This window comes from Mauremys mutica, chromosome 17 (assembly GCF_020497125.1).
Source record: "Mauremys mutica isolate MM-2020 ecotype Southern chromosome 17, ASM2049712v1, whole genome shotgun sequence".
In the NCBI taxonomy this organism is placed as follows: domain Eukaryota; kingdom Metazoa; phylum Chordata; order Testudines; family Geoemydidae; genus Mauremys; species Mauremys mutica.
This window is the reverse complement of record NC_059088.1, coordinates 20328345-20352134: the sequence shown is the minus strand read 5'-3', so window position 1 is coordinate 20352134 and position 23790 is coordinate 20328345. Positions and strand designations below refer to the sequence as shown.

The window sequence follows — 23790 nt, the reverse complement described above, 5'->3', positions numbered from 1 at the left end:
TATGCTCTGTGTGTGTCTGGTTTGTGCAGAATGTGTATACCTGTGATTTGCATATGTGTGATGTGTTTGCATGTCTGAGACAATGTCGATACATGCCTCTTTCTTTGGGTGGGACGTGTATTCCTGCAGTTATCTGCATGTATTGCACATGTATGCATGCACAGAGATCTGTGTGTGCCTGTGTACACTTGCCAAGGTGTGTGCATGCGTGTGTACATATATCCTTTTATGCATGTGTGCACAACAAAGTAGGGCCACTTCCACAACGACCTGTGTGTATATTTGTGTGTGTGTTTTGACACGTGTATTTCGAGTTCCGTGCATGTAAATCTTTCGGTGCACCTGGGTGCGTAGGTGTATTTTCACAGGAGGCTGTGAGCATACGGTGCGCATATGGTACTAGTGAATGTACATGAGTATGGTGGTGTGGGGGTAGGCGTGTGGATGTGGGCAGGGAGTGTCCTTGGGAGCTTTGATATGACTATGTATGGATCTGTTTGTACCGGAGTGTGAATGGGCTGAGAATGTCTGTGTTGGGGTGAATGAGGTGTGTGAGCTTGCACTAGGGTTTGCATTGGGGCACTGACGAGTGTGCATGGGGATGTGAATGGGGGGAGCTTGCACTAGGGTTTGCACTGGGGCACTGATGGGTGTGAATGGGGGTTTGAATGGGGTGTGTGCACCTGCCTTCACGTGCGAGTGGGGCTGTGGGTGAGTGTGCAGACCAGTCCATCTCCCAGCTGATCCTCTGACCCGAACATACTCTGCACCCCACTCCTTCCTATTTGAACGTGTGGGGGGAGAGAGAGGTCTGACCCCCACACACAACAGGAAGGTGGATGCACCTGGTGACCGGTGACTCTCTCTGCTCTGCTCCCCAGGAAGATGACATGGACGGAATCCACATTGTGGCCTTTGCAGAGGAGGACGACCCTGGTAAGAGCTGCTGCTGATCACTGGGCAGAGAGGCAGAGAGGCTGAGCAGAGCGCGAAGGGCACTGACCCACCCCTGGGGGGCACTCTATGGGCCCGGGGTGCAGCATCCTCCAATGAGGGGCGCTTGACGGTCCCAGGAGGGGCCCTCTATGCTCGGAGGGGCACTGCTCCATTATGGGGCCGGGGGGATGCAGAAGTCTGGCTGCTGGGAAGGGTGCACGGCAGGGGGAGGGGACAGCGGGAGCAGGTGGGGCTGGTACCACCTGAAGGTCGGGCAGGTGAAATAGACACATGAAGGTGGCACCAGGGCAAAGAAGCAGCAGCAGATCAGGCTGTGTCTGATTCATTGCAGGGCGGGCACGGCCCCCTCCCGCTCCTCCCCAACCTGCTCAGCTCTTGGGGGAGGAGGAGGCAGGAGCTGGAGCAGGGTGCATGGGAGGGGGTGTTGGGGTGTTCATAAGCTGGGAGGGATCTGGAGTGGGGGTGTTACTGTGTAGGGAGAGGGGGTTCAGGCTGGGGAGCTTGGCATGCAGCAGGAGAGAGGGAGGTTGGGCCGGGAGGTGGCCTTTCTCCCCTGGAGCTCACAGTGCTCAGCCCGGCCCCCTGGGCCAGTGGCCGCTTGCCCTTGGCCTGGTCTCTCACCCACCCGCTCTCTCCGGGCGCAGACGGTTACGAGTTCCTGGAGATCCTGAAGGACGTTGCACAGGACAATACGGACAATCCCGACCTGAGCATCATCTGGATCGACCCGGAGGACTTTCCCCTGGTACGTGGCGCCCACGCGTTCCAGAGCTGCTGTCCAGAGTCAGGGGCTCGCTGGTGGCCAGCGTGAGGGATAGGCGTAGCTGCAGGCTGAGGGTGGAATCGGCGAGAGACCCTCCCCAACCCTTTCCGAGGGCCTGTCTGCCCAGGAACGGACCACCCCTCCAGGGGACCCTGTTATAAGGCATCTGGATCTTGCCTGCTCCGGCCTCCCCAGACCAGGTCGCAGCCACGGGCGGGGCCACAGGGCAGGAGGGTAAAGAGGAAGGGCCAGATCCAGCCCTGGTGTAATGGGTGCAGACTCCAGCGCCCTTACCCCAGGGATGAACTCGGCCTCAGAGCTGTAACAGAATCACTGGTGCTGTGAGGAGAAGGGCTGTGTAAATTCTGCCTGCAACGGAGCGCCAGCCTCAGGGCAGTTATCGAGTGGGAGCTCCTCACGCACTGTAACAGTCTTCACACGGAGTCACACACCCAGATCTACCTCAGCAGCCGGCTGAGCTTACCTCCCTGGCACCAAGAATCACAGCGCTAGTCAGGTTACGCCCAGTCCCAAAGGGCCAGTCACTTGCCCCAGATCACTTGCACCTTAGATCTCACACCAAAGACAACGCTTGTAGCATTGTTGCCAATCCAAACAATATGAAGATATCTATTAAACAGGAAAAGGAAACGAGAGATATTTACAGGGTGAATCCAGGTGAACAAAGATACACAAATGAGTTACAATCTTAATTGTCAAAGGTAATAGGTTTACCTTTCATTAGCAGGCTCTATACGTCCTTCAGGGCTAACCTAGGCTAAGCAGCTGGGGATCTCTTGCTTATGCCTAGAACACCTTGTCCGTCCCCCCCCTCTGCCCCCCGCCCCGAGTCCGAGCAGCACAGACATCCAGTTCCTTCTTGTTAGGGGCTTTTATCCCTTAGCTGAAAACTCTGGGAGGAATCCACTTGCAAGACTCATCTTCCCGGGGGGAGAACAGAACAACCAACGTCTTTTGTCCTCTTTAACATCCCACAATCTGGTGTCGATGGACCTTTCCTGTTGGGCAGAATGTGACACCTTCTGCTGCAGATCAGCACGTCACCCTGGTTCATGTCTCTCTCCTCTCTGGTGATTTACACAGTCACAGAAGCCCACAATACCACCGCTCAGATATTACCTTATAATGTAGGATATTATAAGGGAAATTAATGCTGGCAGCATCTCACCAGCATTCAAGAACGTCTAAACACTAAACCCATTCTTCTGATCCCATTTTAACAATACTAACACGCAGGCGAGCCAGACTGATTCAAGCTGGGTATTTGGCAGTGGGGACGGTGTCATGAGCTGGCACCTGGTTTGCCAGTGTCACAATAGATAGATAAACAGACAGACTTCCTGCCTCTAAGCATCATTAATGCACAGTTCTGGCTGGCTGGCAGGGCCTCGTGTCTTTCCAGAATACTGACTGCACGGCACCTCTTCTGTGACAGCCAGGAAATACTGCGTTAAGGTACATGCCAGCCCCGCCAGCCAGAGCTGAGTGATGCCCCTCCCTACCCCTGGCAGACGCGGTCGGGCTCTCTCAGCTCGGGTGTTTTGGGGCTTGGTGGGGACGCAGAGTAGGAGAAATGGTCAGACCTTGTCCTCACTAAGGTAAAAATCCCATTCAGGGCAGACTTGGTGAACTGCAGCTGGCTGCGCCTGGGTGCTGCCCAGCCAACACCCCAAAGCTGCCCAGGGTGACCAGATGAGAGGGAGAAAATATCGGGACACGTGCGGGGGGGCTGCTGGCGGAGCAAAAAAGCTGCCAGACGTTACCGCCCCCTGATCCTTGTCCCTCGGGGAAAATCCCCTGCACTTCCCTGTGCCCGGTAGGGACCTGTCACCTCCGCCCCAGAGCTCCCCAGCAGGAACACCCCATTGTGCTGCTGTACTCCCACAGAGCTCAGCCCAGAAACGAGGGGTCCCACTGGGTGCAGATGCCCCTTTCCACATATCACAGCCTGAGCTGGGGTGACCTTCCCCAGCCAAACCAGCTGTCCCTGGCCCAGCCAATCCCCCCAGTCAGTCCTGCTGTCCCTGGCCCAGCCGCTCCAGGTGTCCCTCCCCCAGCCAGTCCAGGCCACTATCTGGGGCACCGGGCACTGGCCACTATCATACTGCGCTAGATGGACCTTTGGTCTGACCCAGTCTGGCCGTTCGGATGTTCAGCCATTCCAGCCACCCCTAACTAGGGTGACCAGATAGCAAGTATGAAAAATTGGGACTGGGGTGGGGGGTAATAGGAGCCCATATAAAAAAAAGCCCCAAATATCGGGACTGTCCCATAAAATCGGGACATCTGGTCACCCTACCCCTAACGCAGTGAGGGTCAGTCGTGGTGCACGCAGACCAATGAGAGAGTCCAGGGCTGTGGGAGTCACCAGGCCACATAAAAACAGCACATGGACTTAGTCGTTCCTCCCATCTGCTTATCACAGGGCAGCCCTATCTGAGACACGCTGACAGTGCATCCCAGGGGCTCTTGCCCGGTCCAGGGGGCACAGTTAAGGTTGTGGGGCAGGGCTGGTGCTAACTCTGCATTTCCTGGTTTTTCAGTGGATTAAATGGAGCAGAATTCAATGTTCTGAAAGGGCAGGAAGCAGCAATGGGAAACCTTAACTCTGGATTAACAACATTTGGGGCAGTGAATGGATCGATGGAGAGTGACAGAGAGATAGGTGTATGGGGATAGATAGATAGATAGATAGATAGATAGATAGATAGATAGATAGATGGGGTGTGTGGAGATAGATAGATAGATTAGATAGATGGGGTGTGTGGGGATAGATAGATAAATAGATGGATGGATGGGGTGTGTGGGAATGGATAGATAGAGTCAGGGGCGGCTCTACAAATTTGGCCGCCCCAAGCAGTCATGCCCGGGAGGCGCCCCCGAGCCGCGGGAGCAGCGGACCTCCCGCGGGCATGACTGCGGAGGGTCCGCTGGTCGTGCGGCTCGGCTGGACCTCCCGCAGCTGCGGGCGGTTCGCTGGTCCAGCGGCTCCGGTTGAGCTGCCGCAGGCATGCCTGCGGGAGGTCGAGCCGAGCCACGGGACCAGCGAACCGTCCGCAGTCATGCCTGCGGCAGGTCCACTGGAGCCGCGGGACGAGCGCCCCCTCCGCAGTCATGCCTGCGGCGGGTCCGCTGCTCCCGGGGCTCCGGTGGACCTCCCGCAGGCATGACTGCGGCAGGTCCGCCGGCCAAGCCTGCCGCCCCCCCCGGGAAAGGGCCGCCCCAGGCGGGTGCTTGCCCCGCTGGGCTCTGGAGCCGGCCCTGGATAGAGTGTATGGGGATAGATAGATATAGATGAGATGTATAGGGATGGATGGATAGATAGATAGATGGGGTGTATGGGGATAGATAGATATAGATGAGGTGTATAGGGATGTATAGGGATGGATGGATAGATAGATAGATGAGGTGTATGGGGATAGATAGATATAGATGAGATGTATAGGGATGGATGGATGGATAGATGGGGTGTATGGGGATAGATAGACAGATAGGGGTTGTGGGGATGGATGGATAGATAGATAGATGGGGTGTATGGGGATAGATAGATATAGATGAGGTGTATAGGGATGGATGGATGGATAGATAGATAGATGGGGTGTATGGGGATAGATAGATATAGATGAGGTGTATGGGGATAGATAGATGGATGGATGGATAGATCCTATTTCACAGGTGGTAGTGGACTGTGTTGTGCTCCACAGAGCTGTTCTTTGCCAGCAGACCCTCCCGAGAGAGCGGGTGTTCCCAGCTCCACCTCCTGCCCCCCCCCCCCGGGGTGACTCTGCCTTGGGGGCAGGGAGGCTGGCTGGGGGGCATTCCCGTGTGCTCAGCCCACTCTGGAAATGGCACTGGGCGGCACAGGCTGGGAGCTGGAGCCAGAGGGAACCACGGGGTCTGTCTGTGCCTGGCAGCCTCCATCACAAATCTCCTTTCTTATTTCATCTACTTCCCTTTGCCCGTCCCAAGGGAGGCTCCGTCCTGGTGCCCAGCGTTCGCACATCAGGCCTTGAGGCCATGCCAAGCCGGTTAGTGTCTGGGTGCAGATGGTGCTTTTAGAATGTGGAATAAAATGAATAGGGGGGTGTCACCGCTGCCCTCTGCTGGATGAAACCGGAACCGTTTGATGGTGCGTCGTAAGCCCTATTGTGCTAACAGCTAATGGGGAGTCTCCGTTAGCTCAGGTGGCGGGTGCCATGGTGCAGAGCAGACGTGGCTTTGTTGCCGCACTCATGCATCTTTGCTCTTCTTCTCCCGCTCCAGCTGATCCCATACTGGGAGAAGACGTTCGATATCGACCTGTCCCAGCCCCAGATTGGTGTGGTCAACGTCACAGATGTGAGTATTCAGACACGCCGGGGGCGCCCGTGCGTCGGGGCCAGTCTGGCTGGGAGTCGGCCTCTCTGCAATCCCTGGGGATGTGACCCCTGCTGGGTCGAGGGAGCCCAGTGCCCCGGCTTCCCGCAGTCCGTGTTTCAGACGTGTGCCGGAGCTATGCCACGGCTCTGGGGAAATCAGCACGGCTGGAGCCCAGCTCGGGGACACGCTTCCAACATGCGTTGGTCCTGTGTGTTCTGCATGGACTGGTCTGTATCAGAAATGCCCCGGCACTGGCTCCACTCAGCATCCCGGCCTCCTCTGTGCAGCCGCTGATCTCTGTGCCCTGCGGAGCGCACTGGGCCACAGAGGAGCCAGCCTGGAGCCTGAATGAATTATGGGCCAGGTCTGGACGCCCCTGTTTATTCCCAGAGCTGGGTACATCCCAGGCTGCCCCAGGCCAGCTTCCCCCTGGCGCCCGGTCAGCTTGCTCCAGCCTTGGGGCTCGCAGGGACCGGGAGAGCTCAGGCCAGGGCCTGATCCTTGGCTAGCAATGGGGGCGGGGCAGCTGTACAGTACGGACACTGGGATCCGAGACCTGCGCCGCTCGTCACACACAGAGACTGGCCACGCTGGATCCAGCACCGCGGGTGACCCCATCTCTGGCCTCCTGCCCCTCCCAGCCCCCGCTCCTTCCCTCCCCCGGAACTCACCGCTCCCCCCCCCCCCCCAGGCTGACAGCATCTGGATGCAGATGGACAATGAGGAGGACCTGCCGTCCACGGAGGAGCTGGAGGACTGGCTCGAGGACGTGCTGGAGGGGGAGATCAACACGGAGGACGACGACGATGATGATGATGACGATGACGATGATGATGAAGATTAGCTGCCTCTCTGTGGGCGTCCCCAGCCTGCCTGACACACAAGGCCAGGCCCCGCCTAGGTCGCACCCGTGCCACCCCACCGGGGGCTCAGGGGTGGGAGTGACGGGCCCACGGCCGCGCCGGAGCAAAGAACACCACCAGACTCTAATGATAACGCCTTTTTATATTGATCCGACCGCAGCCAACGTCCCCCGGCCCCACGCTACCCCCTGCAGGACGCTGACACCAGGGGGGAGACTGGGCCCACTGGGGACGACTCCCCCACAATAGAGTCCGTCTGCCCCCTCCTCCTCCATCTCTCTGTCTGCAGCAGCCCAACTGGATTTTGATCTCAGCACGTGTGAGTCGGGAGCTGCCAGGTCCCCCGCCCTGTGCATCCCACTCTGCCCTTGCGTGTCATGAGCGCCTCCTGGCCACTCCCTTCCTCACGGTAGAGCCGGGAGAGTTTGCCCTTTCCCTGCCGAGGGGCAGGTGTTCACCCAGCCTGAGCCAAACATCAAAGGGGGAGAGTTTCAAACGCACCGGAAGAGCCCAAGTCTCATCGGCTTTCATTATGCTTTTAAATCCCTCCCCTGAATTTGTGGAGGGGAAGTTGCAGCCCAGCTGGAACATCGTGGGTTATAACTGAGTCCCTCTCCTCATAAAAACCAAATGCCTGGAGCTAGAGGAGAATCCCCATTCTCTCTCAGCATTATAGGGCTCATGACACACAGTGGAGCAGCTCCCGTCCCAACCACTAGAGGGCAACTGTGTCCTGTACAGACATAATCAGTCCATTACAAAGCATAAATAAGCCTGCAGGCAAACTGAAGGCCAAATCAGAGGAAATCTGTCCCTTAAAATTGCTGTTTGCCAACCTGAGATAAAAATCCATTCTGCGTCTTTCCCCTCCTCCACCGGCAGCTCGTCCCTTTCCCAGTGTCCTTGTGTGGACTTTTAATCAGTGATCTCCACTGGTTCCGTTGCAGCACAACGCACCGTTACCTCCTCCCATGGAACAACCCGGCGCCACCCCCCAACACACACGCCCTCCCTCGCAGGGGGGCAGCCAATGTACAATTTGTATATTTTTAAACAACTTTGTACAGATCAATATTGTAACAACCAACGTGATTAAAAACGAACAGTGAAAACCACAAGGGGCTTCCAGATTGTTTTGTTTCTTTGGTTCAAAAAAGGAGGTGGGTTTTTCCGGGACCTGGCTGAAGATGTCAGGACGGGACTCTCACGCCACGAGAGACTAGTTCATCGGGCTCTGGATGGGAAGGAAGAACTGAGCCCATGTCTGGAGGACGTAGGACCCAGCTGCTTCCGAGAAGGACTGAACTGGGATCTGTCCTACCTCCTCTGCCTGGTGAGTCTTGCCCACATGCTCAGGGTTTATCACCATATTTGGGGTTGGGAAGGAATTTTCCTCCAGTGCAGATTGGCAGAAGCCCTGGGGGGGTTCGCCTTCCTCTGCAGCGTGGGGCACGGGTCACTTGCTGGAAGGTTCTCTGCACCTGGAAGTCTTTAAACCACGATTTGAGGACTTCAGTGGCTCAGACACAGGTTTGATACAGGAGTGGGTGGGTGAGATTCTGTGGCCTCCATTGTGCAGGAGGTCAGACTAGATGATCATAATGGTCCCTTCTGACCTTAAAGTCTATGAGTCTATGAGTCCTGTGCATGAGACGGCGGAGGGGTCCCCTCCAGACAATCAGTAACTGAGCTCATCCATGGGTTCGCTTGTCATTGTCAGGGGTTCGGTTAACCAAGTCGGGAGCAGAGCTGTGGTGACTGGGTTTTCCTGCAGTGGCCTTTGAAAAGCACCGCACCCGGTATCAGCCAGCTCCCTGCTCCTGTGGCAGGGTCCTTGGAGCCAAATGAGGGGGTGACGTGGTATAAAAAGGTCCAAGTGTGAAACACAGTGGTGGCAGGAGCCACCCAAGCCCAGGGCGTAGGAAACCCAGGGGCGCGGCCATTTGAATTTGGCAATTAAGAATGTGCTGGGGGAAATTTCGATTGGCGTTCACCGGTTTCCTGGGGTTACAGATAATTTTTTTGTGGAAACGTTTGGGTTATTTTGACAGAGTCAAAATGGAAAATTTTCAGTTTCCCGTTTCCCTCCCTCCCACCCCCTTTGCACCTCCGGGGAAACAAGAAGGAAAACCAAAAAAACCCCAAAAAGCGAATGGAGTTTTTGTTTGGAATCTATATGATGCAATTTTTCACTTTGCTTCGTTTCAGCACCAAAATGTCGCAGGTTGCGCTTCAGATTTTCACGTCATTCAAAAAGTCATTTTTCCACCCAAACAACTGGTCAGTGAAAGAATTTCGAGCGGCTCTAACCCACCGCTCCACGTTCCACTCGATTTTGGGTGGGGAATAAAATGCAGGAATTGTGCCGGCAGCACCCACTGGTGCCGGCACGTTGCATTTCTGAGCCAGCTGTGCCCAGGATCCAGCCCTTGTCCTGCTCGGCGCTGACACCTCCCAGTCCCCCGTGTTTGGGCCTGGAGCCTTCGGCCTCGTTGGGCCCCCTGGCAGCCCCTGCGTCGAGGATGGGGAGGGGCACGCTGCACCCTGCCGCCCGTGCCAAGCCTCCAGCTAAGTGGCGGGTGGGAGAACCTGAGCCGGAGCGACTCCGCGCTGTTCGCTGGCGTTGCCAAGGATACCAGGTCTACGCTACATTAACTGCAGGCTGGGAGCTCAGACAGACCAGCATGATGGGCCTGAGAAGCTGGGGGGGGGGGATTGTCTGCGTCGGGGGTGGGTTGCACATACACATCCATGCATGTACTTGTTCAGGTGTGTGTGTGTGTGCGTGGGTATTGGTGTGCACCTCTATGGGGCCACGGGGACAAGAGAGGCAAATGAAGGGGACTCGTAGGAGCCTTGAATAACTGAATCCAGGTCCTACCTGGATCCTCAGCTCAAGGTTTCACCTGGATTGGCAGCATCCAGATCCCCTTGTCCCGCGCTGGCTTAGTGTCTGTGCGCTGCCGCTCGCTTCCGGGTGGAGTCAGGACGACTCCAGTGGGCGCCCTAGTCCCTGCGCTGGGCACCGCAATTCTCCTGCAGCGCACGGGAGCTTTTCGAGCACGAGGATCCGGGTTCTATCTTCGTGCCGCTGCCACGAAGTTCTGAGCAGCTTCTCATCTGCTCCTGGGGGTGAGTCAAGGACATGGCTGGGAGCTGCTGCAGGTGGCTCAGGTTGGGGAGTTTGGTACCGGAGAGCCCCAGCCGTGCCCCATGCCCACAGCATCTCACCTCTGGACCGAGGGCTGCAGGCTGGGCTGTGCCCAATGATGCTCCTCCCGCTGGCAAACCTTGTGCGCCCCCTGGTTGCAGGGCGATGGCTCTCTCGCCAGCCCAGCATTGGCTTCACCTTGGGCTGGGGCGACGGAGGGTTGCGTTGTCCCATCTTGTGGGTCGAGGCGACCTGCATTGCTGCTAACCGCCAGCTGGGCCCGCTCTTCATGTGCTTAATGTCGCCAGAAGCCACAGCAAGGCTGGTGCACGACAAATGGCAGCATCGTCCCTGGGTGACTCCTCCCTCCCCTGCATCCAGGGCGGTCAGTGCCAGAGATACACTGGGGAGGGGCTAGCACCAACGGGGTCAGGAGGGGATTTCCCCCACGGGCAGGTCCTCCCACCACCCCAGGGACCCCTGCACCTTCCTCTGAAGCATCTGGCTCTGGCCACGCTCAGACACAGGATACCTGGTCTGAGTCTGAGCCTGTCCTAGGCCTAGTCAATGTCACCTGCTGCGCCTCGTCAGGTTCACCTTCCATTGCTCATGCTCCACCGCAAAGCGCTCGCTGCGGTCGGCTTCCCAGCACCCAGGCAGGGTTACATTTCAATCAATAAATACATGCAGAAAAAGCCGCTCGTGTAGAAAAGGATTTTAAAATTAAAAATTCATGAACCCATCTCTGCTGTATTAACGTCAGGCTCTGTAAAGCAGTTTAGGTGTTGGGCCAGTTGGTTACAGCAGGGGATGGCAGATGACATTTGTGGGTTGGGGCAGGGGCGGGGCCAGAGGGGGCGGGGGCGGGGCCGAGCACCCACAGGGCAGAGGGGAAGTTGGCGCCTATGCACGGTCTTCCAGGTGAGATCTCACCAGCGCCTTGTCTAATGGTACTAACACTTCCCTGTCTCTCCTGGAAATACCTCGCCTGCTCGCATTAGCCTTTTTCACACTGGCGGCTCATGGTCATCCTGTGATCAAGCGATACACCCAGGCACTTCTCCTCCTTTGCTGAACCCAACAGGTACGTCCCCAGCTTATAGCAAAAATTCTTCTTGTTAGTCCCTAAGTGCATAACCTCGCACTTGGTATTATTACATTTCATCCCATTTCTATTATTCCAGTTTTCAAGGTCACCCTCCAGATCTTCTTGTAGGATCATAGAATCGTAGGACTGGAAGGGACCTCGAGAGGTCGTCTAGTCCAGGCCCCCGCACTCATGGCAGGACTGAATATTGTCTAGACCATTATCTACATGTTATCTAGTATTACCCACCCCTGACAGGTGTTTGTTGAACCTGCTCTTAAAAAGCCCCAGTGATGGAGATTCCACCACCTCCCTAGGCAATTTATTCCAGTGCTTAACCACCCTGACAGGATTTTTTTCCTAATGTCCAACCTAAACCTCCCTGGCTGCAGTTTAATCCCATTGCATCCTTGTCCTGTCCTCAGAGGTTAAGGAGAACAATTCTTCTCCCTCCTCCTTGTACCTTTTACGTACTTGAAACCTGTGATCATGTCCCCTCTCGGTCTGCTCTTCTCCAGACTAACGGATGTTCCGATCCTCCCCTGTACTGGCAATTCTGCCCAACGGTGTGTTATTAGCACACTCCCACGCAGCGTGCCCAGGTCATGGATGAAAATGTTCAATGGGATTGGCCCCAAGAGGGGAGGGGAGTGGTGTCCACAGGTTGGAATGGGGGGGGAGTGGGAGTCAGGACGCCTGGGTTTTACTGAAGCCTGAGGCCAAACTCCGAGGCTCAGGCCCAGTTGGTATAGAACTGGGACCAAGGGGAGCATAACTGGGCCAAACTGGAATCATGGGGCTCAACACCTGGATTGGCGGGGTGGGGGGTGGGGGCGGCTTTAGAAAACTCCTATTGGTCACATTTGCTACAGATTCCCCTCCCCCGCCCCTGTTTGCTGCCCCCTGTTGGCCACTGTGCTAATTCACCCGGAGAACCCCACAGCCTCGGCTGATATGCAATAGTGATGCTTCCTTGCGTCTCCTGCCGCTGATCCTCAGCCCCAGGCAACTGGCTCCCCCTTGGAGTTTGCATCCACAGCTTCCACAGGCCGCTTCTTGCAAACCATTTGTCCAGGGAGCGCAGGGTAGAGAGGACAGCGTGTGCAGCGGCGGCTGGGAAATGCCCGAGATCTCGCTCTGCCCTGGGGCAGGATGTGGGCGAGGCGGCTGGCAGCACACAGGAGAGACTGGTCTCGTGATCCTCCAGCAGTCACAACAGTGGAAAGCGGGTGACACTGACGTTCACTTGGAAGGAAAGATCTTAATGAAGCGGCATGTGAAATTTTGGTGCCATCAGATCCAAAACCTGGGCTGGTGAGGGTTGGAGTTGAGATGGCAGAGCTGTGTATGAGGGGGGAGCTCAGAGCTGGGCTAGCAGGGGGTTGCAGGTCAGGACTGAGGGGCACTGGCAGAGCTGTGGGGGGAGCCCAGGGCAGGGCTAGCAGGGGGCTGTGGGTTGGGATTGAGGGGTATCGGCAGAGCTGTGGGGGGACCCAGGACTGGGCTAGCAGGGGGCTGCGGGTCGGGATTGAGGGACATCGGCAGAGCTGTGGGGGGACCCAGAGCTGGGCTAGCAGAGGGTTGCAGGTCAGGACTGAGGGGCACTGGCAGAGCTGTGGGGGGAGCCCAGGGCAGGGCTAGCAGGGGGCTGTGGGTCGGGATTGAGGGGCACCGGCAGAGCTGTGGGGGTAGCGCAGGGCTGGGCTAGCAGGGGGCTGCGGGTCGGGATTGAGGGACATCGGCAGAGCTGTGGGGTGAGCCCAGGGCAGGGCTAGCAGGGGGCTGTGGGTCGGGATTGAGGGACATCGGCAGAGCTGCGTGAGGAGCCCAGGGCTGGGCTAGCAGGGGGCTGCGGGTCGGGATTGAGGGGCACCGGCAGAGCTGTGGGGGGAGCCCAGGGCAGGGCTAGCAGGGGGCTGTGGGTCGGGATTGAGGGACATCGGCAGAGCTGCGTGAGGAGCCCAGGGCTGGGCTAGCAGGGGGCTGTGGGTCGGGATTGAGGGGTATCGGCTGGGCTAGCAGGGGGCTGTGGGTCGGGATTGAGGGACATCGGCAGAGCTGCGTGAGGAGCCCAGGGCTGGGCTAGCAGGGGGCTGCGGGTCGGGATTGAGGGGTATCGGCAGAGCTGTGGGGGGACCCAGGGCTGGGCTAGCAGGGGGCTGTGGGTCGGGATTGAGGGGCACCGACAGAGCTGCGTGAGGAGCCCAGGGCTGGGCTAGCAGGGGGCTGTGGGTCGGGATTGAGGGGTATCGGCAGAGCTGTGGGGGGACCCAGGGCTGGGCTAGCAGGGGGCTGTGGGTCGGGATTGAGGGGTATCGGCAGAGCTGTGGGGGGACCCAGGGCTGGGCTAGCAGGGGGCTGGATGTCGGGACTGAGGGGCACCGGCAGAGCTGCATGGGGAGCCCAGGGCTGGGCTAGCAGGGGGCTGTGGGTCGGGATTGAGGGGCATCGGCAGAGCTGTGGCAAAGTGCTGCCCTGCAGTCCCTGGGGCGCGTAGGCGGGTGAGTTCCCATCACTGCGTTGCTGTTTAACCCAGCATGGCCGCGTCTGGCTGGAGCACTCGCTGTCAGAGGCATTTCCTGCAACGCAGCAGGTCCATTCACACCCACGGAGCATGGAGCCGGCTCCCAGGGGACACGCCAGCCCCGTTGCTTTCCTTCCCCTGCACATGGGAGCAGCGAATTCTCCGCAGGGGATCACGATCCCCCCGGGGCTCTCACCAGGCAGCAGGGCCTGAGCCTGGCAGGTGAGCTCAGCTGAGCCTGCAGCCAGACACCGCCTGCTCTCCAGGCAGCAGCATCGCCGGGTACAAGGGCAGAGGCCCGCCTGGGTCAGTCCCGTCAGTCCCCTGGGTCAGCCACGGGGAGCCCTGAGCTTGGAGCGATGGAGCTGGGAAAACCCCGCAGCTAGCGGTGAGGGGCGTGAGAGGAGAGAGTGGGCGGCAGCCAGCGCACAGGGACTGTGCCCCCCACAAGGACCATCAGAGCCGCACCCCGATCTGCTCACAGGCTTTGCCCAGCCTCTTCCGTGGCTCTGAAGGCCTGAGACCCGGGGTCCAGACACCCCGAGGCAGGATCTCTGTGCTGCCCTGGGAGGGGCCATGCATGAGGAGGGGGCCCCCGGGACGAGGCGAAGGGGCCCTGCCGAATGGCTGTAGCAGGTGCTCTGGCCTGGCCTAGCTCCCACCACCAGCCCCCAGCACCGTGGGGCCAGGCCGGCCTGGGAGGGATCTGAGAGTCCCTCAATCCAGCCGGTAGCGAGGCTGCTTCTCTCCCATCCCCCATTCAGGGACCCTCCCACAGAGTGACGGGCTGATCTCTGACCTTTCCCTGGTGGGAGCAGCTTCCTGCGGGATCCCCCGACCTGTGGGAGCTTTTCCCGGAGCCTGCGTATGAATGTCCCGCTCAGCCACAAGCCATTGGCGCCGGCTGCAGGAATCCCCAGGGAGGGTCCCCGGCCTGGTTTACACAGGCCAGACTAGACCAGACGGGTCCTGTGACGGCCGGGGCAGCGCCAGCCGGCCAGACGGCCCAGGCCAAGGGCCTTTCCAGGGCTGTGGGAGGACAAGCTCCCAAGCCCTGAGCTGAAGGGGCCAGGCCAGGAGGACGTGCGGGGAGATAGCGGCAGAGAGGCTGGGCGTGACAGGGAAGAGGGTTCAGGCAGGTCCGAGGGCCTGTGGGGCCGCTCACAGCCCCCTGCCCATTCCCAACAGGGCACGATGCCCCTCCTGTGGTGCCAGCCCAGCGCGGCAGCGCGGCATCTCGCCCCTGCCCAGGAGACACCGCGGTGGCAGCTCGGGGGTCTGAGAACAGCCACAGAGACAAGGGGGCCCGAGGGGTCTGGGTCCTTCGAGCTGCCGGGGGGCAGGCCAAGGAGAAATCCCGCGCCCAGGAGCTGGCACTGGCAGGAAATTTCTAACCTGGGGGACAGATGCGTTTCCAAGGGGGGTGCTGTGCTGCAGGGACCAGAGCTGGGGGCTCATAGGAGATTCGCTCCTTCAGTGAGTGCTGATTCCAATGCCCCAGTGCTACACTAGGGGGTGCTGTGCTGCAGGGCATGGGGAAGGGGGCTCAATAGGGGGCGCGCTCCCCTGAGTCAGTGCTGACCCCACGGTGGTGCTGGACCTGCTGGGTCAGACGCGTAACTCCACGATCCTGCCTTCCCACCTTCATTTTCACAAGCACCGAGGTTTTAGGCTGCACTCCAGCCAGGGCCACTGGGTAATTACATTCTGCCAGAGTAAATTCGCTCAGACGTTTACACTGGACACAAGATTCTTCTTCGCTTCTTCTCCTAAACTGCTATACTGTTCTGTGCTGTTAGGCAGCTGCCATGCCCCGCCCCAGAGGTGGCTGCGTATTAGTGCTGGGGGAGTGAGCCTGGTGCAGAGTTCTTGTGAGGCTGTTAAGCAGCTGCCATGCCCCGCCCCAGAGGTGGCTGCGTATTAGTGCTGGGTGAGTGAGCCCGGTGCAGAGTTCTTGTGAGGCTGTTAAGCAGCTGCCATGCCCCGCCCCAGAGGTGGCTGCGTATTAGTGCTGGGTGAGTGAGCCCGGTGCAGAGTTCTTGTGAGGCTGTTAAGCAGCCGCCATGCCCCGCCCCAGAGGTGGCTGCATTTTTTCAGCGTTGGGAGGCAGAACCAATTTCCCCCACTTCCCAGTGCGGCTCTAGCAGTGTTTGTGAAGCTCTGTGCGGCCCTAGGGTGGAAGCAGCGTCCCCAGGGCAGGGGTGGGTGACGCTGGCTGAGCTGATGGCTATAGCGGGGCAGTAGGCGATGCCAGGGGGTGTCCCATTATGCTCTCATATGAAAATGCTTGGCGATGGGATTAAGCAGTGGGATTAAGCAGGGGATTCTCAAACTTCATTGCCCCATGACCCCCTTCTGACAACAAAAATTACTACATGGCCGCAGGAGGGGGGGCCGAAGCCTGAGCCCTGCTGCCTTGGGGGGAGGGGAGGGGAGCAAAGCCAAGGCCCGAGCCCCACCGCCGTGGGTTGGGGGGGGGGGCAAAGCTGAAGTCCAAGAGCTTCAGCCCCAGGCGGGGGTCCTGTAACCTGAGCCCTGCTGCCCCGGGACTGAATCCCTCGGGCTTCGGCCCTGGGCTGCAGCAAGTCTAAGCCAGCCCTGGCGACCCCATTAAAACAGGGCCATGACCCACTTTGGGGTCGTGACCCACAGTTTGAGAACCGCTGGATTAGCCCTGAGCGCAGACGGCAGGCGGCCAGGGGCAGCAGACAACACCCAGCTGCAGGCCTGCCCGGAGCTCCCAGAGAGACCCAGCTCCCCCGGGGTGTCCACCGAGGGATGATGGCCCACACAAGCACTGCCGCCCACCCTCCCCCAGGGATAGACCCCCGGGGACCCAGCTGTGACACAGAGAGAGAGAGAGGCCAGAACCCCAGATAACTACGGCACATGGTCCTCTGGTTTGGGTCGAATCTCGTTAATGTCCCCGGTCGAGTTTAACCCCTCGATGGCTTTGCTCCAGCTGCTCTGTCCTTACCCCTTAGCTTAGCGGATCTCCCTGCATGCGCCCCCTGGATGCATTCCTGTCCCACTGCCCACAACACCCCCTGCTGGAAGAAGTTTAGGGGGCTGGAGCACATGACTTATGAGGAGAGGCTGAGGGAACTGGGATTGTTTAGCCTGCAGAAGAGAAGAATGAGGGGGGATTTGATAGCTGCTTTCCACTACCTGAAAGGGGGTTCCAAAGAGGATGGATCTAGACTGTTCTCAGTGGTAGAAGATGACAGAACAAGGAGTAATGGTCTCAAGTTGCAGAGCAGGAGGTTTAGGTTGGATATTAGGAAAAACTATTTCACTAGGAGGGTGGTGAAGCACTGGAATGGGTTCCCTAGGGAGGTGGTGGAATCTCCTTCCTTAGAGGTTTTTAAGGTCAGGCTTGACAAAGCTTTGAGCAGGGGGTTGGACTAGATACCTCCTGAGGTCCCTTCCAACCCTGAGATTCTATGATTCTAAGTTGGGACTGGAGCAGCTGGGAGCTCCCTTCCTGGCCAGCCCTCCTGCCCTGCTCCCTCCAGTTCGCCCCCTGCTGGGACAGGCCGGGACTGGAGCTGCTGGGAGCTCCCTTCCTGGCCAGCCCTCCTGCCCTGCTCCCTCCAGTTCGCCCCCTGCTGGGACAGGCCGGGACTGGAGCTGCTGGGAGTGCTGCATAGCGAGCACCTCCTACACCATTCCCAAGGGCGGCAGTGGCAGCCTTCCAAACAGCTGCAGCTCTGGGTTCACATCGTCTAGGAACTGCAGCTGGCAGCCGCACAGGAACTGATTCTGGCCTCCCTTGGCTGGAGGAGGCAGCAGATCCCTGCGCTGCAGAGCAGAAGCAAGTGCAGCCAGGCCGCTCCCTTTCCCCTGGTGCCCCAAAACTCAGACAGAAACCTGGGCCCCACAGTCATGCCCTTGCCAGGGGCACTGCCCAGGCCTGGGCCCAAGGGCCCCACCAGCAACCAGATGGGCAAACCAACAGGGTCTGAGCTGCTTGCTAAAATAACCCCTGACGTCATGTTTCCAGTCCCCCACCCCCTCCTTGGGGGGGAAGCGAAAGGCCCCAGTTCCTCCTCTTGATTTCATTCTTACACTGCTCAGATTGTGATGCGGTTTGCTGGCCCCTCCTATGGGGCGGCGTGGCGGGGGAGGAGGGTGAGATGGGCTGTCCCTGTGGGGAACACAGGAGTGGCTCCTGCAATCATGAAGGGGCTGTGAGGTTTGGGGGGAAGCAGGCTCGGGGGGAGCCAGGCTCAGGGATGCAGAAGAGGGGGGAAGGTGCCAGGTCCAAGAGGGTGGCAGCTGGTTGCAGAGTCTGTGTCATTCTTTAGATGCTTCTTTTTCACTTCCCAGCTGCCTGGGTCAGGCCCAGCAGTGCAGAAACTCATAAGTGACCCTACAATAACAAACCGGTGAGTGCAGCCCCTCATTGCCGGGTGACCCTACAATAACAAACCCAGGAGTGCAGCCCCTCATTGCCGGGTGACCCTACAATAACAAACCCACAAGTGCAGCCCCTCATTGCCGGGTGCCCCTACAATAACAAACCCACGAGTGCGGCCCCTCATTGCCGGGTGACCCTACAATAACAAACCCACGAGTGCGGCCCCTCATTGCCGGGTGCCCCTACAATAACAAACCCACGAGTGCGGCCCCTCATTGCCGGGTGACCCTACAATAACAAACCCACGAGTGCGGCCCCTCATTGCCGGGTGACCCTACAATAACAAACCCACGAGTGCGGCCCCTCATTGCCGGGTGACCCTACAATAACAAACCCACGAGTGCGGCCCCTCATTGCCGGGTGACCCTACAATAACAAACCCATGAGTGCAGCCCCTCATTGCCAGGTGACCCTACAATAACAAACCAACGAGTGCAGCCCCTCATTGCCGGGTGCCCCTACAATAACAAACCCACGAGTGCAGCCCCTCATTGCCGGGTGCCCCTACAATAACAAACCCACGAGTGCGGCCCCTCATTGCCGGGTGCCCCTACAATAACAAACCCACGAGTGCGGCCCCTCATTGCCGGGTGCCCCTACAATAACAAACCCACGAGTGCGGCCCCTCATTGCCGGGTGCCCCTACAATAACAAACCCACGAGTGCAGCCAGGGGTAACTAACTGCCCTGTGTGAAGGGATGATGGCAAGTGGCCAGCGGGTGGGAAATGCCCTCCTGGGACACTGGCAGGTTCTCTCCTCCGGGGATCGGAGCTGGGTCACGGTTTGGGCTTCGGTTCGGCCCCACTGGGCCTGGGCCCTGCCGAAACGAGATGCTGCTGCAGGCAGCTGCAGTTTGCACCTCAGCCCCTTCCCCCGAGAACGGGTCCGTGTCGCTCTCTGTCGGGCGCCGCTAGCCCCGGCCCTTGGCCACCCCGCGGGGTTTGGGTCGCTCGAGCCCCGGGCGGGCACGTGCTGGAGGTTGGGCTGATCCCAGCCAGCACCGCGTGCTCCCCTTGCAACTCCCCCGCCGGGCCAACCAGCCGCGCGCGCCCCCCCGGGCCCGGGGCTGCCAGCCCCGAGCGCCGCCGTCTCCGCGGAGGGGGGCGGGCGCAGGGAGGCGGCGCGTGGCAGGGGCGTGGCAGGCGAGGGGTTAAAGCCGCTGGCGGAGGCTGCTGCGCTCCGCGCTCCCAGCCCGGCGAGGCAGGAGGATGCAGACAAAGGCTCCGTCTCCCTCGCTCGCCCTCCGGCGCTGAGAGCCCAGAGCGCGGCGGGACCGCCCCGGCCCCGAGCCCCGGCCCCGGCCCCGGCCCCGGCCACCACCCCAGCGCCTGCTGCCAGAGCCAGCCCCGGAGCCGGTAAGTCGCTGCCGCCGGGCCGGGCTGCACCCGGGAGGTTTCCCCGGAGCGGGGCGGGGCGGGGCGGGGGGAATCGGGGGCTGGTTCCCGGCTCGGTCCCCGGATCGCGCCCCGGCCTCTCCCAGCTCCTGCTCCGCGCCAGCCGCTGGCTCTCCCCGGAGCGCCCGGCCGGGAGGGACCCACCCTGCGCCGGGCAGATGAACTCCGACGCGCCCGGCCGCCGCTCCCCTCCGCCCCCACCCCGGGCGGGACCCTCACGCGCGCCGTGGGGCGAGATTTCGGGCCCCGCCGCCCCCAGGGAGCCCTGCCCGGCGCTCACGCCCTAGCGGCTCTGGGTGTCTCCGAGCAGCGCCGAGCTGGCTCCAGGGACAGCTGGGAGCACACGCTGGAGGCGGCGCTGTAAGGGTTAAAGATTGGTGTGTCTAACCCCGCGAAAGCATCAGGCTCCTGGTTCCCCTTCCTTGTGCCTAGCTGGTGCGGGCCCCCCCGCTCCGGGAGTTGGGTATTAGCGTAATGCCCCCGGAGCTCCACCTGCCTTGTGCTCGGCGCTGTACGAATGCCGCTCCTATCCCGGGGAACTGGTGAGCCTGGGAAATCTCTTCTGCTACCTCTCCCGTGGGGACCAGGCCAGTCCCTCCCCACCCCACTGGAGCTGCAAATCCCCCCCCCCCCCCACCCAAACACCAGAGCTTCTATTCTGGCAGCTCCCTGGGCTTGGTTCCCATTCCTCCCCCTCCCCCCCCCCGCCCAGTCAGTTTCCGTTTCTGTGGCTGCCTTTGCTAGGGCCCCAGCCCAGCTGCAGGGGGCTTCCCCCCAAAGATCTGGAGGGGGAGGAGGGGATTGCAGGGCTGGGGCTGCCCGGAGGGGAAGTGGTGAAATCCAGCGGCAGGCAATGCCCACGCCAAGGACCGGCCATGTCACGGCCCGCCAGCGTGATTCAGTGGCTGACCATGGAAGCTGTTGGATCGGGCTCTTTTCTGCTGGGGAAGGGAGGCTGTTTCAGGGCAGAGGTCTGGGCTGCCCTGGGACCTGTTTTCAAAGGAAATCTCTGGGCAACATGACAGACGGGAGCCCGGGAGGCAGCGTGGGAACCCCTGGAAGCGTGGAAAGGGCTGCTGGCTTTGTGGGAGATTTGGGTTCCGTCCCAGCCTCTGCCACCTGGTCCGACTCCTTTAATCTCCCCACCTGTAACGTGGGGGCAGCGTCTCTCCTGTGTCATTTCACCTGTGAGCTGCTTGGGGCAGGGACTCTGTCCCGGGGCGGTGCCTGGCGCAGTGGGGCCCTGCTCTCGGCTGCCGTAACCCAGGTAGGAAAGGGTGTTGTTAATAAGATCTCCCCACAGCGAGCTTGACCGTGGCGGCGGCATCTTCCCGGCAGAAAACCCGCCTGACTGAGCTCCCCAGGCCAACTGGGGGAAAGGATGCACTGGGCACTGCGCCATTCACAGCATAGGGGTGTGGGCTCCCAGACCAACTTTCCAGCTGTTCTGTCTGCCCCTTAATGCTGTTTACTCCCAGTGCAGTAGGTACCCCGGGGTGATGCTCCTAACTGTGCCTAATCTCTGGCCACTAGACGACAACCGTGGGTTGCTGGAGGCATGGTCAGTATGAGGCAGTGGGCTGCAGGGATTAGATCTGGGGGAGCTGTCAGGACTCCTGGGTTCTATCTCCAGCCCTGGAGGGGGGAGTAGGGTCTGGATGCGAGGGCACAGCCAGGACACCTGGGTTCTAGCCCGGCCTCTGCTGCTGACTCTCTGCGTGGCCTTGGGCATGTCATGTCCTCTGTGCCTCGGTTTACCCGCCTGTCACATCGGGCTGATGATTCTGAGCTCTCCTCGGGGGGCAGGGGGCTATTTCTAGAGGCCCTCGGATGAAAGGTGCGGGAGACATTGTTATTGTTGATCCTCTAGGACTCCCCTGGTTGCTGCGAATCCGCCATTCCTGCCTCCTGCATGGGAGCGGCCAAGCAGGAGCCCCTGAGATGGAAACGTCTCTGGTGCTGGGTGGCTGAGTTGTGGCTGTGGGGAAAGATGTGGGGCCTGGTTCTCATTTGCTCCAAGGCCCCTGTAGACCCTTCTAGCAGGAACTGTAATTGACAAACCCCCTCTGTCCTGTGATGCAGAATCTGGGGCCCAGTGTACCTAGATCTAGCAATGCCCCCCCCCCACACCCACTCCTGGCACACGCACCCACAGCAGACACTCAGCTGTTCAGCCAGCGGTGGACGTGCCTGGGTCTAGAATGAGACTCCAACTCTTGGTCTAGACGCCCTGGTGCGCACAGGATGCCAGGTAACCCAGCCCCTCGGTTATCCACAGCCTGGCCATGCCCCTGGTGCCTGATTTCTGCACCGGAGCCCCGCAGGAGTGCGCAGGCTGCACTCCCAGGAGCTCAGGGCTGGGCTTTCTAAAGACCTCGCTCCTATCCAGGCACATGAACCGACTTTTCTGCGCCCAGTGTGCTGAAAATCCTGGGTCCCTCCACAACCCAGTGCCTTTCCCCCAGGGCTGTCCCCTCTCTCCTGGCAGCTGACACAGACTCTACTCTGGTGGCTCTTTGGCTGTCTGTGGCAGCCTGGGGAGGGGGAGTCACTTGTCCCGCTGCCCACCAGTGAAAGTTGCTGTGGCTGCAATTGTCAGCAGAGATGCGGGTTTTTGGGGAGCAGTTCCTGAAAATCTGAGCTTTTTAAGGCACCCCAAACTGGGGCTACTAAACCCCACACCACTTGGGAAACCCACTGGCCTGAGCATGCTCACCCTGAGCAAAAGAGTTCACAGGGCCCTCGTCGTCTTGTTCCCCCACCCCATGCTCACGGTCCATCGGCCCCTCCCCAGCCTCCCAGCCCTGCACTGGTGGATACTGGCTGTATCCTTCCTAGGGCCGCTGTGACCCCTGGGGTGACAGCCCGAGCCCTCTCGCATGGTTCCGCCATCGTGGGAGAAAGGGGAGCGTTGCTGAGGATAAGGGGTGAAAGGAAGCGGGGCCTGGGTCTCATCAGTCACGCTCCATCCAGCAGCGCAGAAAGCCGTTCTCGAGCCGGCTCCGTATGCTTGAATGGGGCAGGAGCTGGCAGATGGACTCCAGCGCCGGGATCCGGGCTGCTTGTCTCTGAGCCGAACCATGTGGCGGTGCTGCGGAGACCCCTCCAGAGCAGCCATCCGGGCCTCTGTGCAGAGACTGGTCGCGATGCCCCGTCCTGGTGTGGAGCCGAATGAAGGGGCAGGGGGTGGGCTTGTGGAGGGAGGTTAAAGAGAGATTTCCCAGCTGTCAGGCCAAGGGGGAGCGGGGAAGAGGTGGGGAGAAGGAGTGCAGGGGAAAGGGGCCAGATTGGGCGTTGGCCGGGCTGCGTCATGTGACGGGCAGCAGAAAGTTGCTGTTCTATAATCTCCTCCCCTCACAGGCATCCCTCCCTTCTCTCCCCCCCCCCCGCCCACACCCCCTCGTGCCTTTGGCGATTAAACAATCGCATCGGAAATTGCTAGCGGCTCTCATCACATCCCCTCCGTACGTCTCATCGGCACCCGGGCTGTGGTGCATGGCAGAGAACCCCTTCCCCGGCCCCATGCGGCTGCTGCCCCGTCCCTATCCCAGTGTGATGGCCGGCTCCTCTCCCACCCCGCAGGGCTAGGGCTGCGCCCCGGTGCGCTCACAATCACGTGCACGCTGCTGTCGTGACGCTTGCCAGGAGGGCGGGTACTTGTGCAGACGGGGGCTGGGGGGGGGTGCAGTCTTACCCAGCCCCGCAGTTTTTGGACTCTTGGACCTGCAGATCAGCCAGCTATAAACCCTGAGCCCCATCCTCTCGCGTGGGCTACGAGTCCCCCTTCTGTCATTGCCAACTGTCCGTGTTCGCCGTCAGAAACTGCTGCAGGCCAGCTGGAGTTCTGACTGTGTGTCTGACAGTCCATCGAAGCCCTAAGGGCACTGCACAGACGCAGTCCCCGCTCCCAAGAATCTGAATAAACCAGACAGACAAGCATGGGAGGGGAAACTGAGTCCCAGAGAGGGGAAGTGACCTGCCCAAGGGCAAACCAGGCACAGAATCCAGATCTGAGTCCCAGCTCTGTGCCCTCCCCACCGTACCTCTGTATGTGCCAAACTTGTCATAAAAGTCCCCTCTGTGGGCCATGACAGGACCTTTGGCATTAAAGACACGGTCTTCAGCAACTTGAGCTAAAGGAGCAGCCCTGTTAGCAGGCGGCAGTAGTAGGGCCTTATCCTCATCCGCTGACCAGCCACTAGAAGGAGACATGTCACCCATCCCGTCCACATGCCTACCGTCCGAAGCT

At 59.9% G+C, this 23790-nt stretch overlaps 1 protein-coding gene across 1 annotated transcript in view; it reads left to right on the top strand.

Annotated features, from left to right (window-relative positions):
- Positions 1 to 7975, top strand: part of CASQ1 (calsequestrin 1) — a 34917-nt gene extending 26942 nt beyond the window's left edge. Inside the window, exons 8-11 of the mRNA XM_044991375.1 lie at positions 882 to 936; positions 1602 to 1702; positions 6005 to 6079; positions 6792 to 7975. Coding sequence (XP_044847310.1) covers positions 882 to 936; positions 1602 to 1702; positions 6005 to 6079; positions 6792 to 6944 — 384 coding nt within the window. The 3' untranslated portion in view covers positions 6945 to 7975. The remainder of the gene's footprint in view (positions 1 to 881; positions 937 to 1601; positions 1703 to 6004; positions 6080 to 6791) is intronic.
- Positions 7976 to 23790: the final 15815 nt, after the last annotated feature.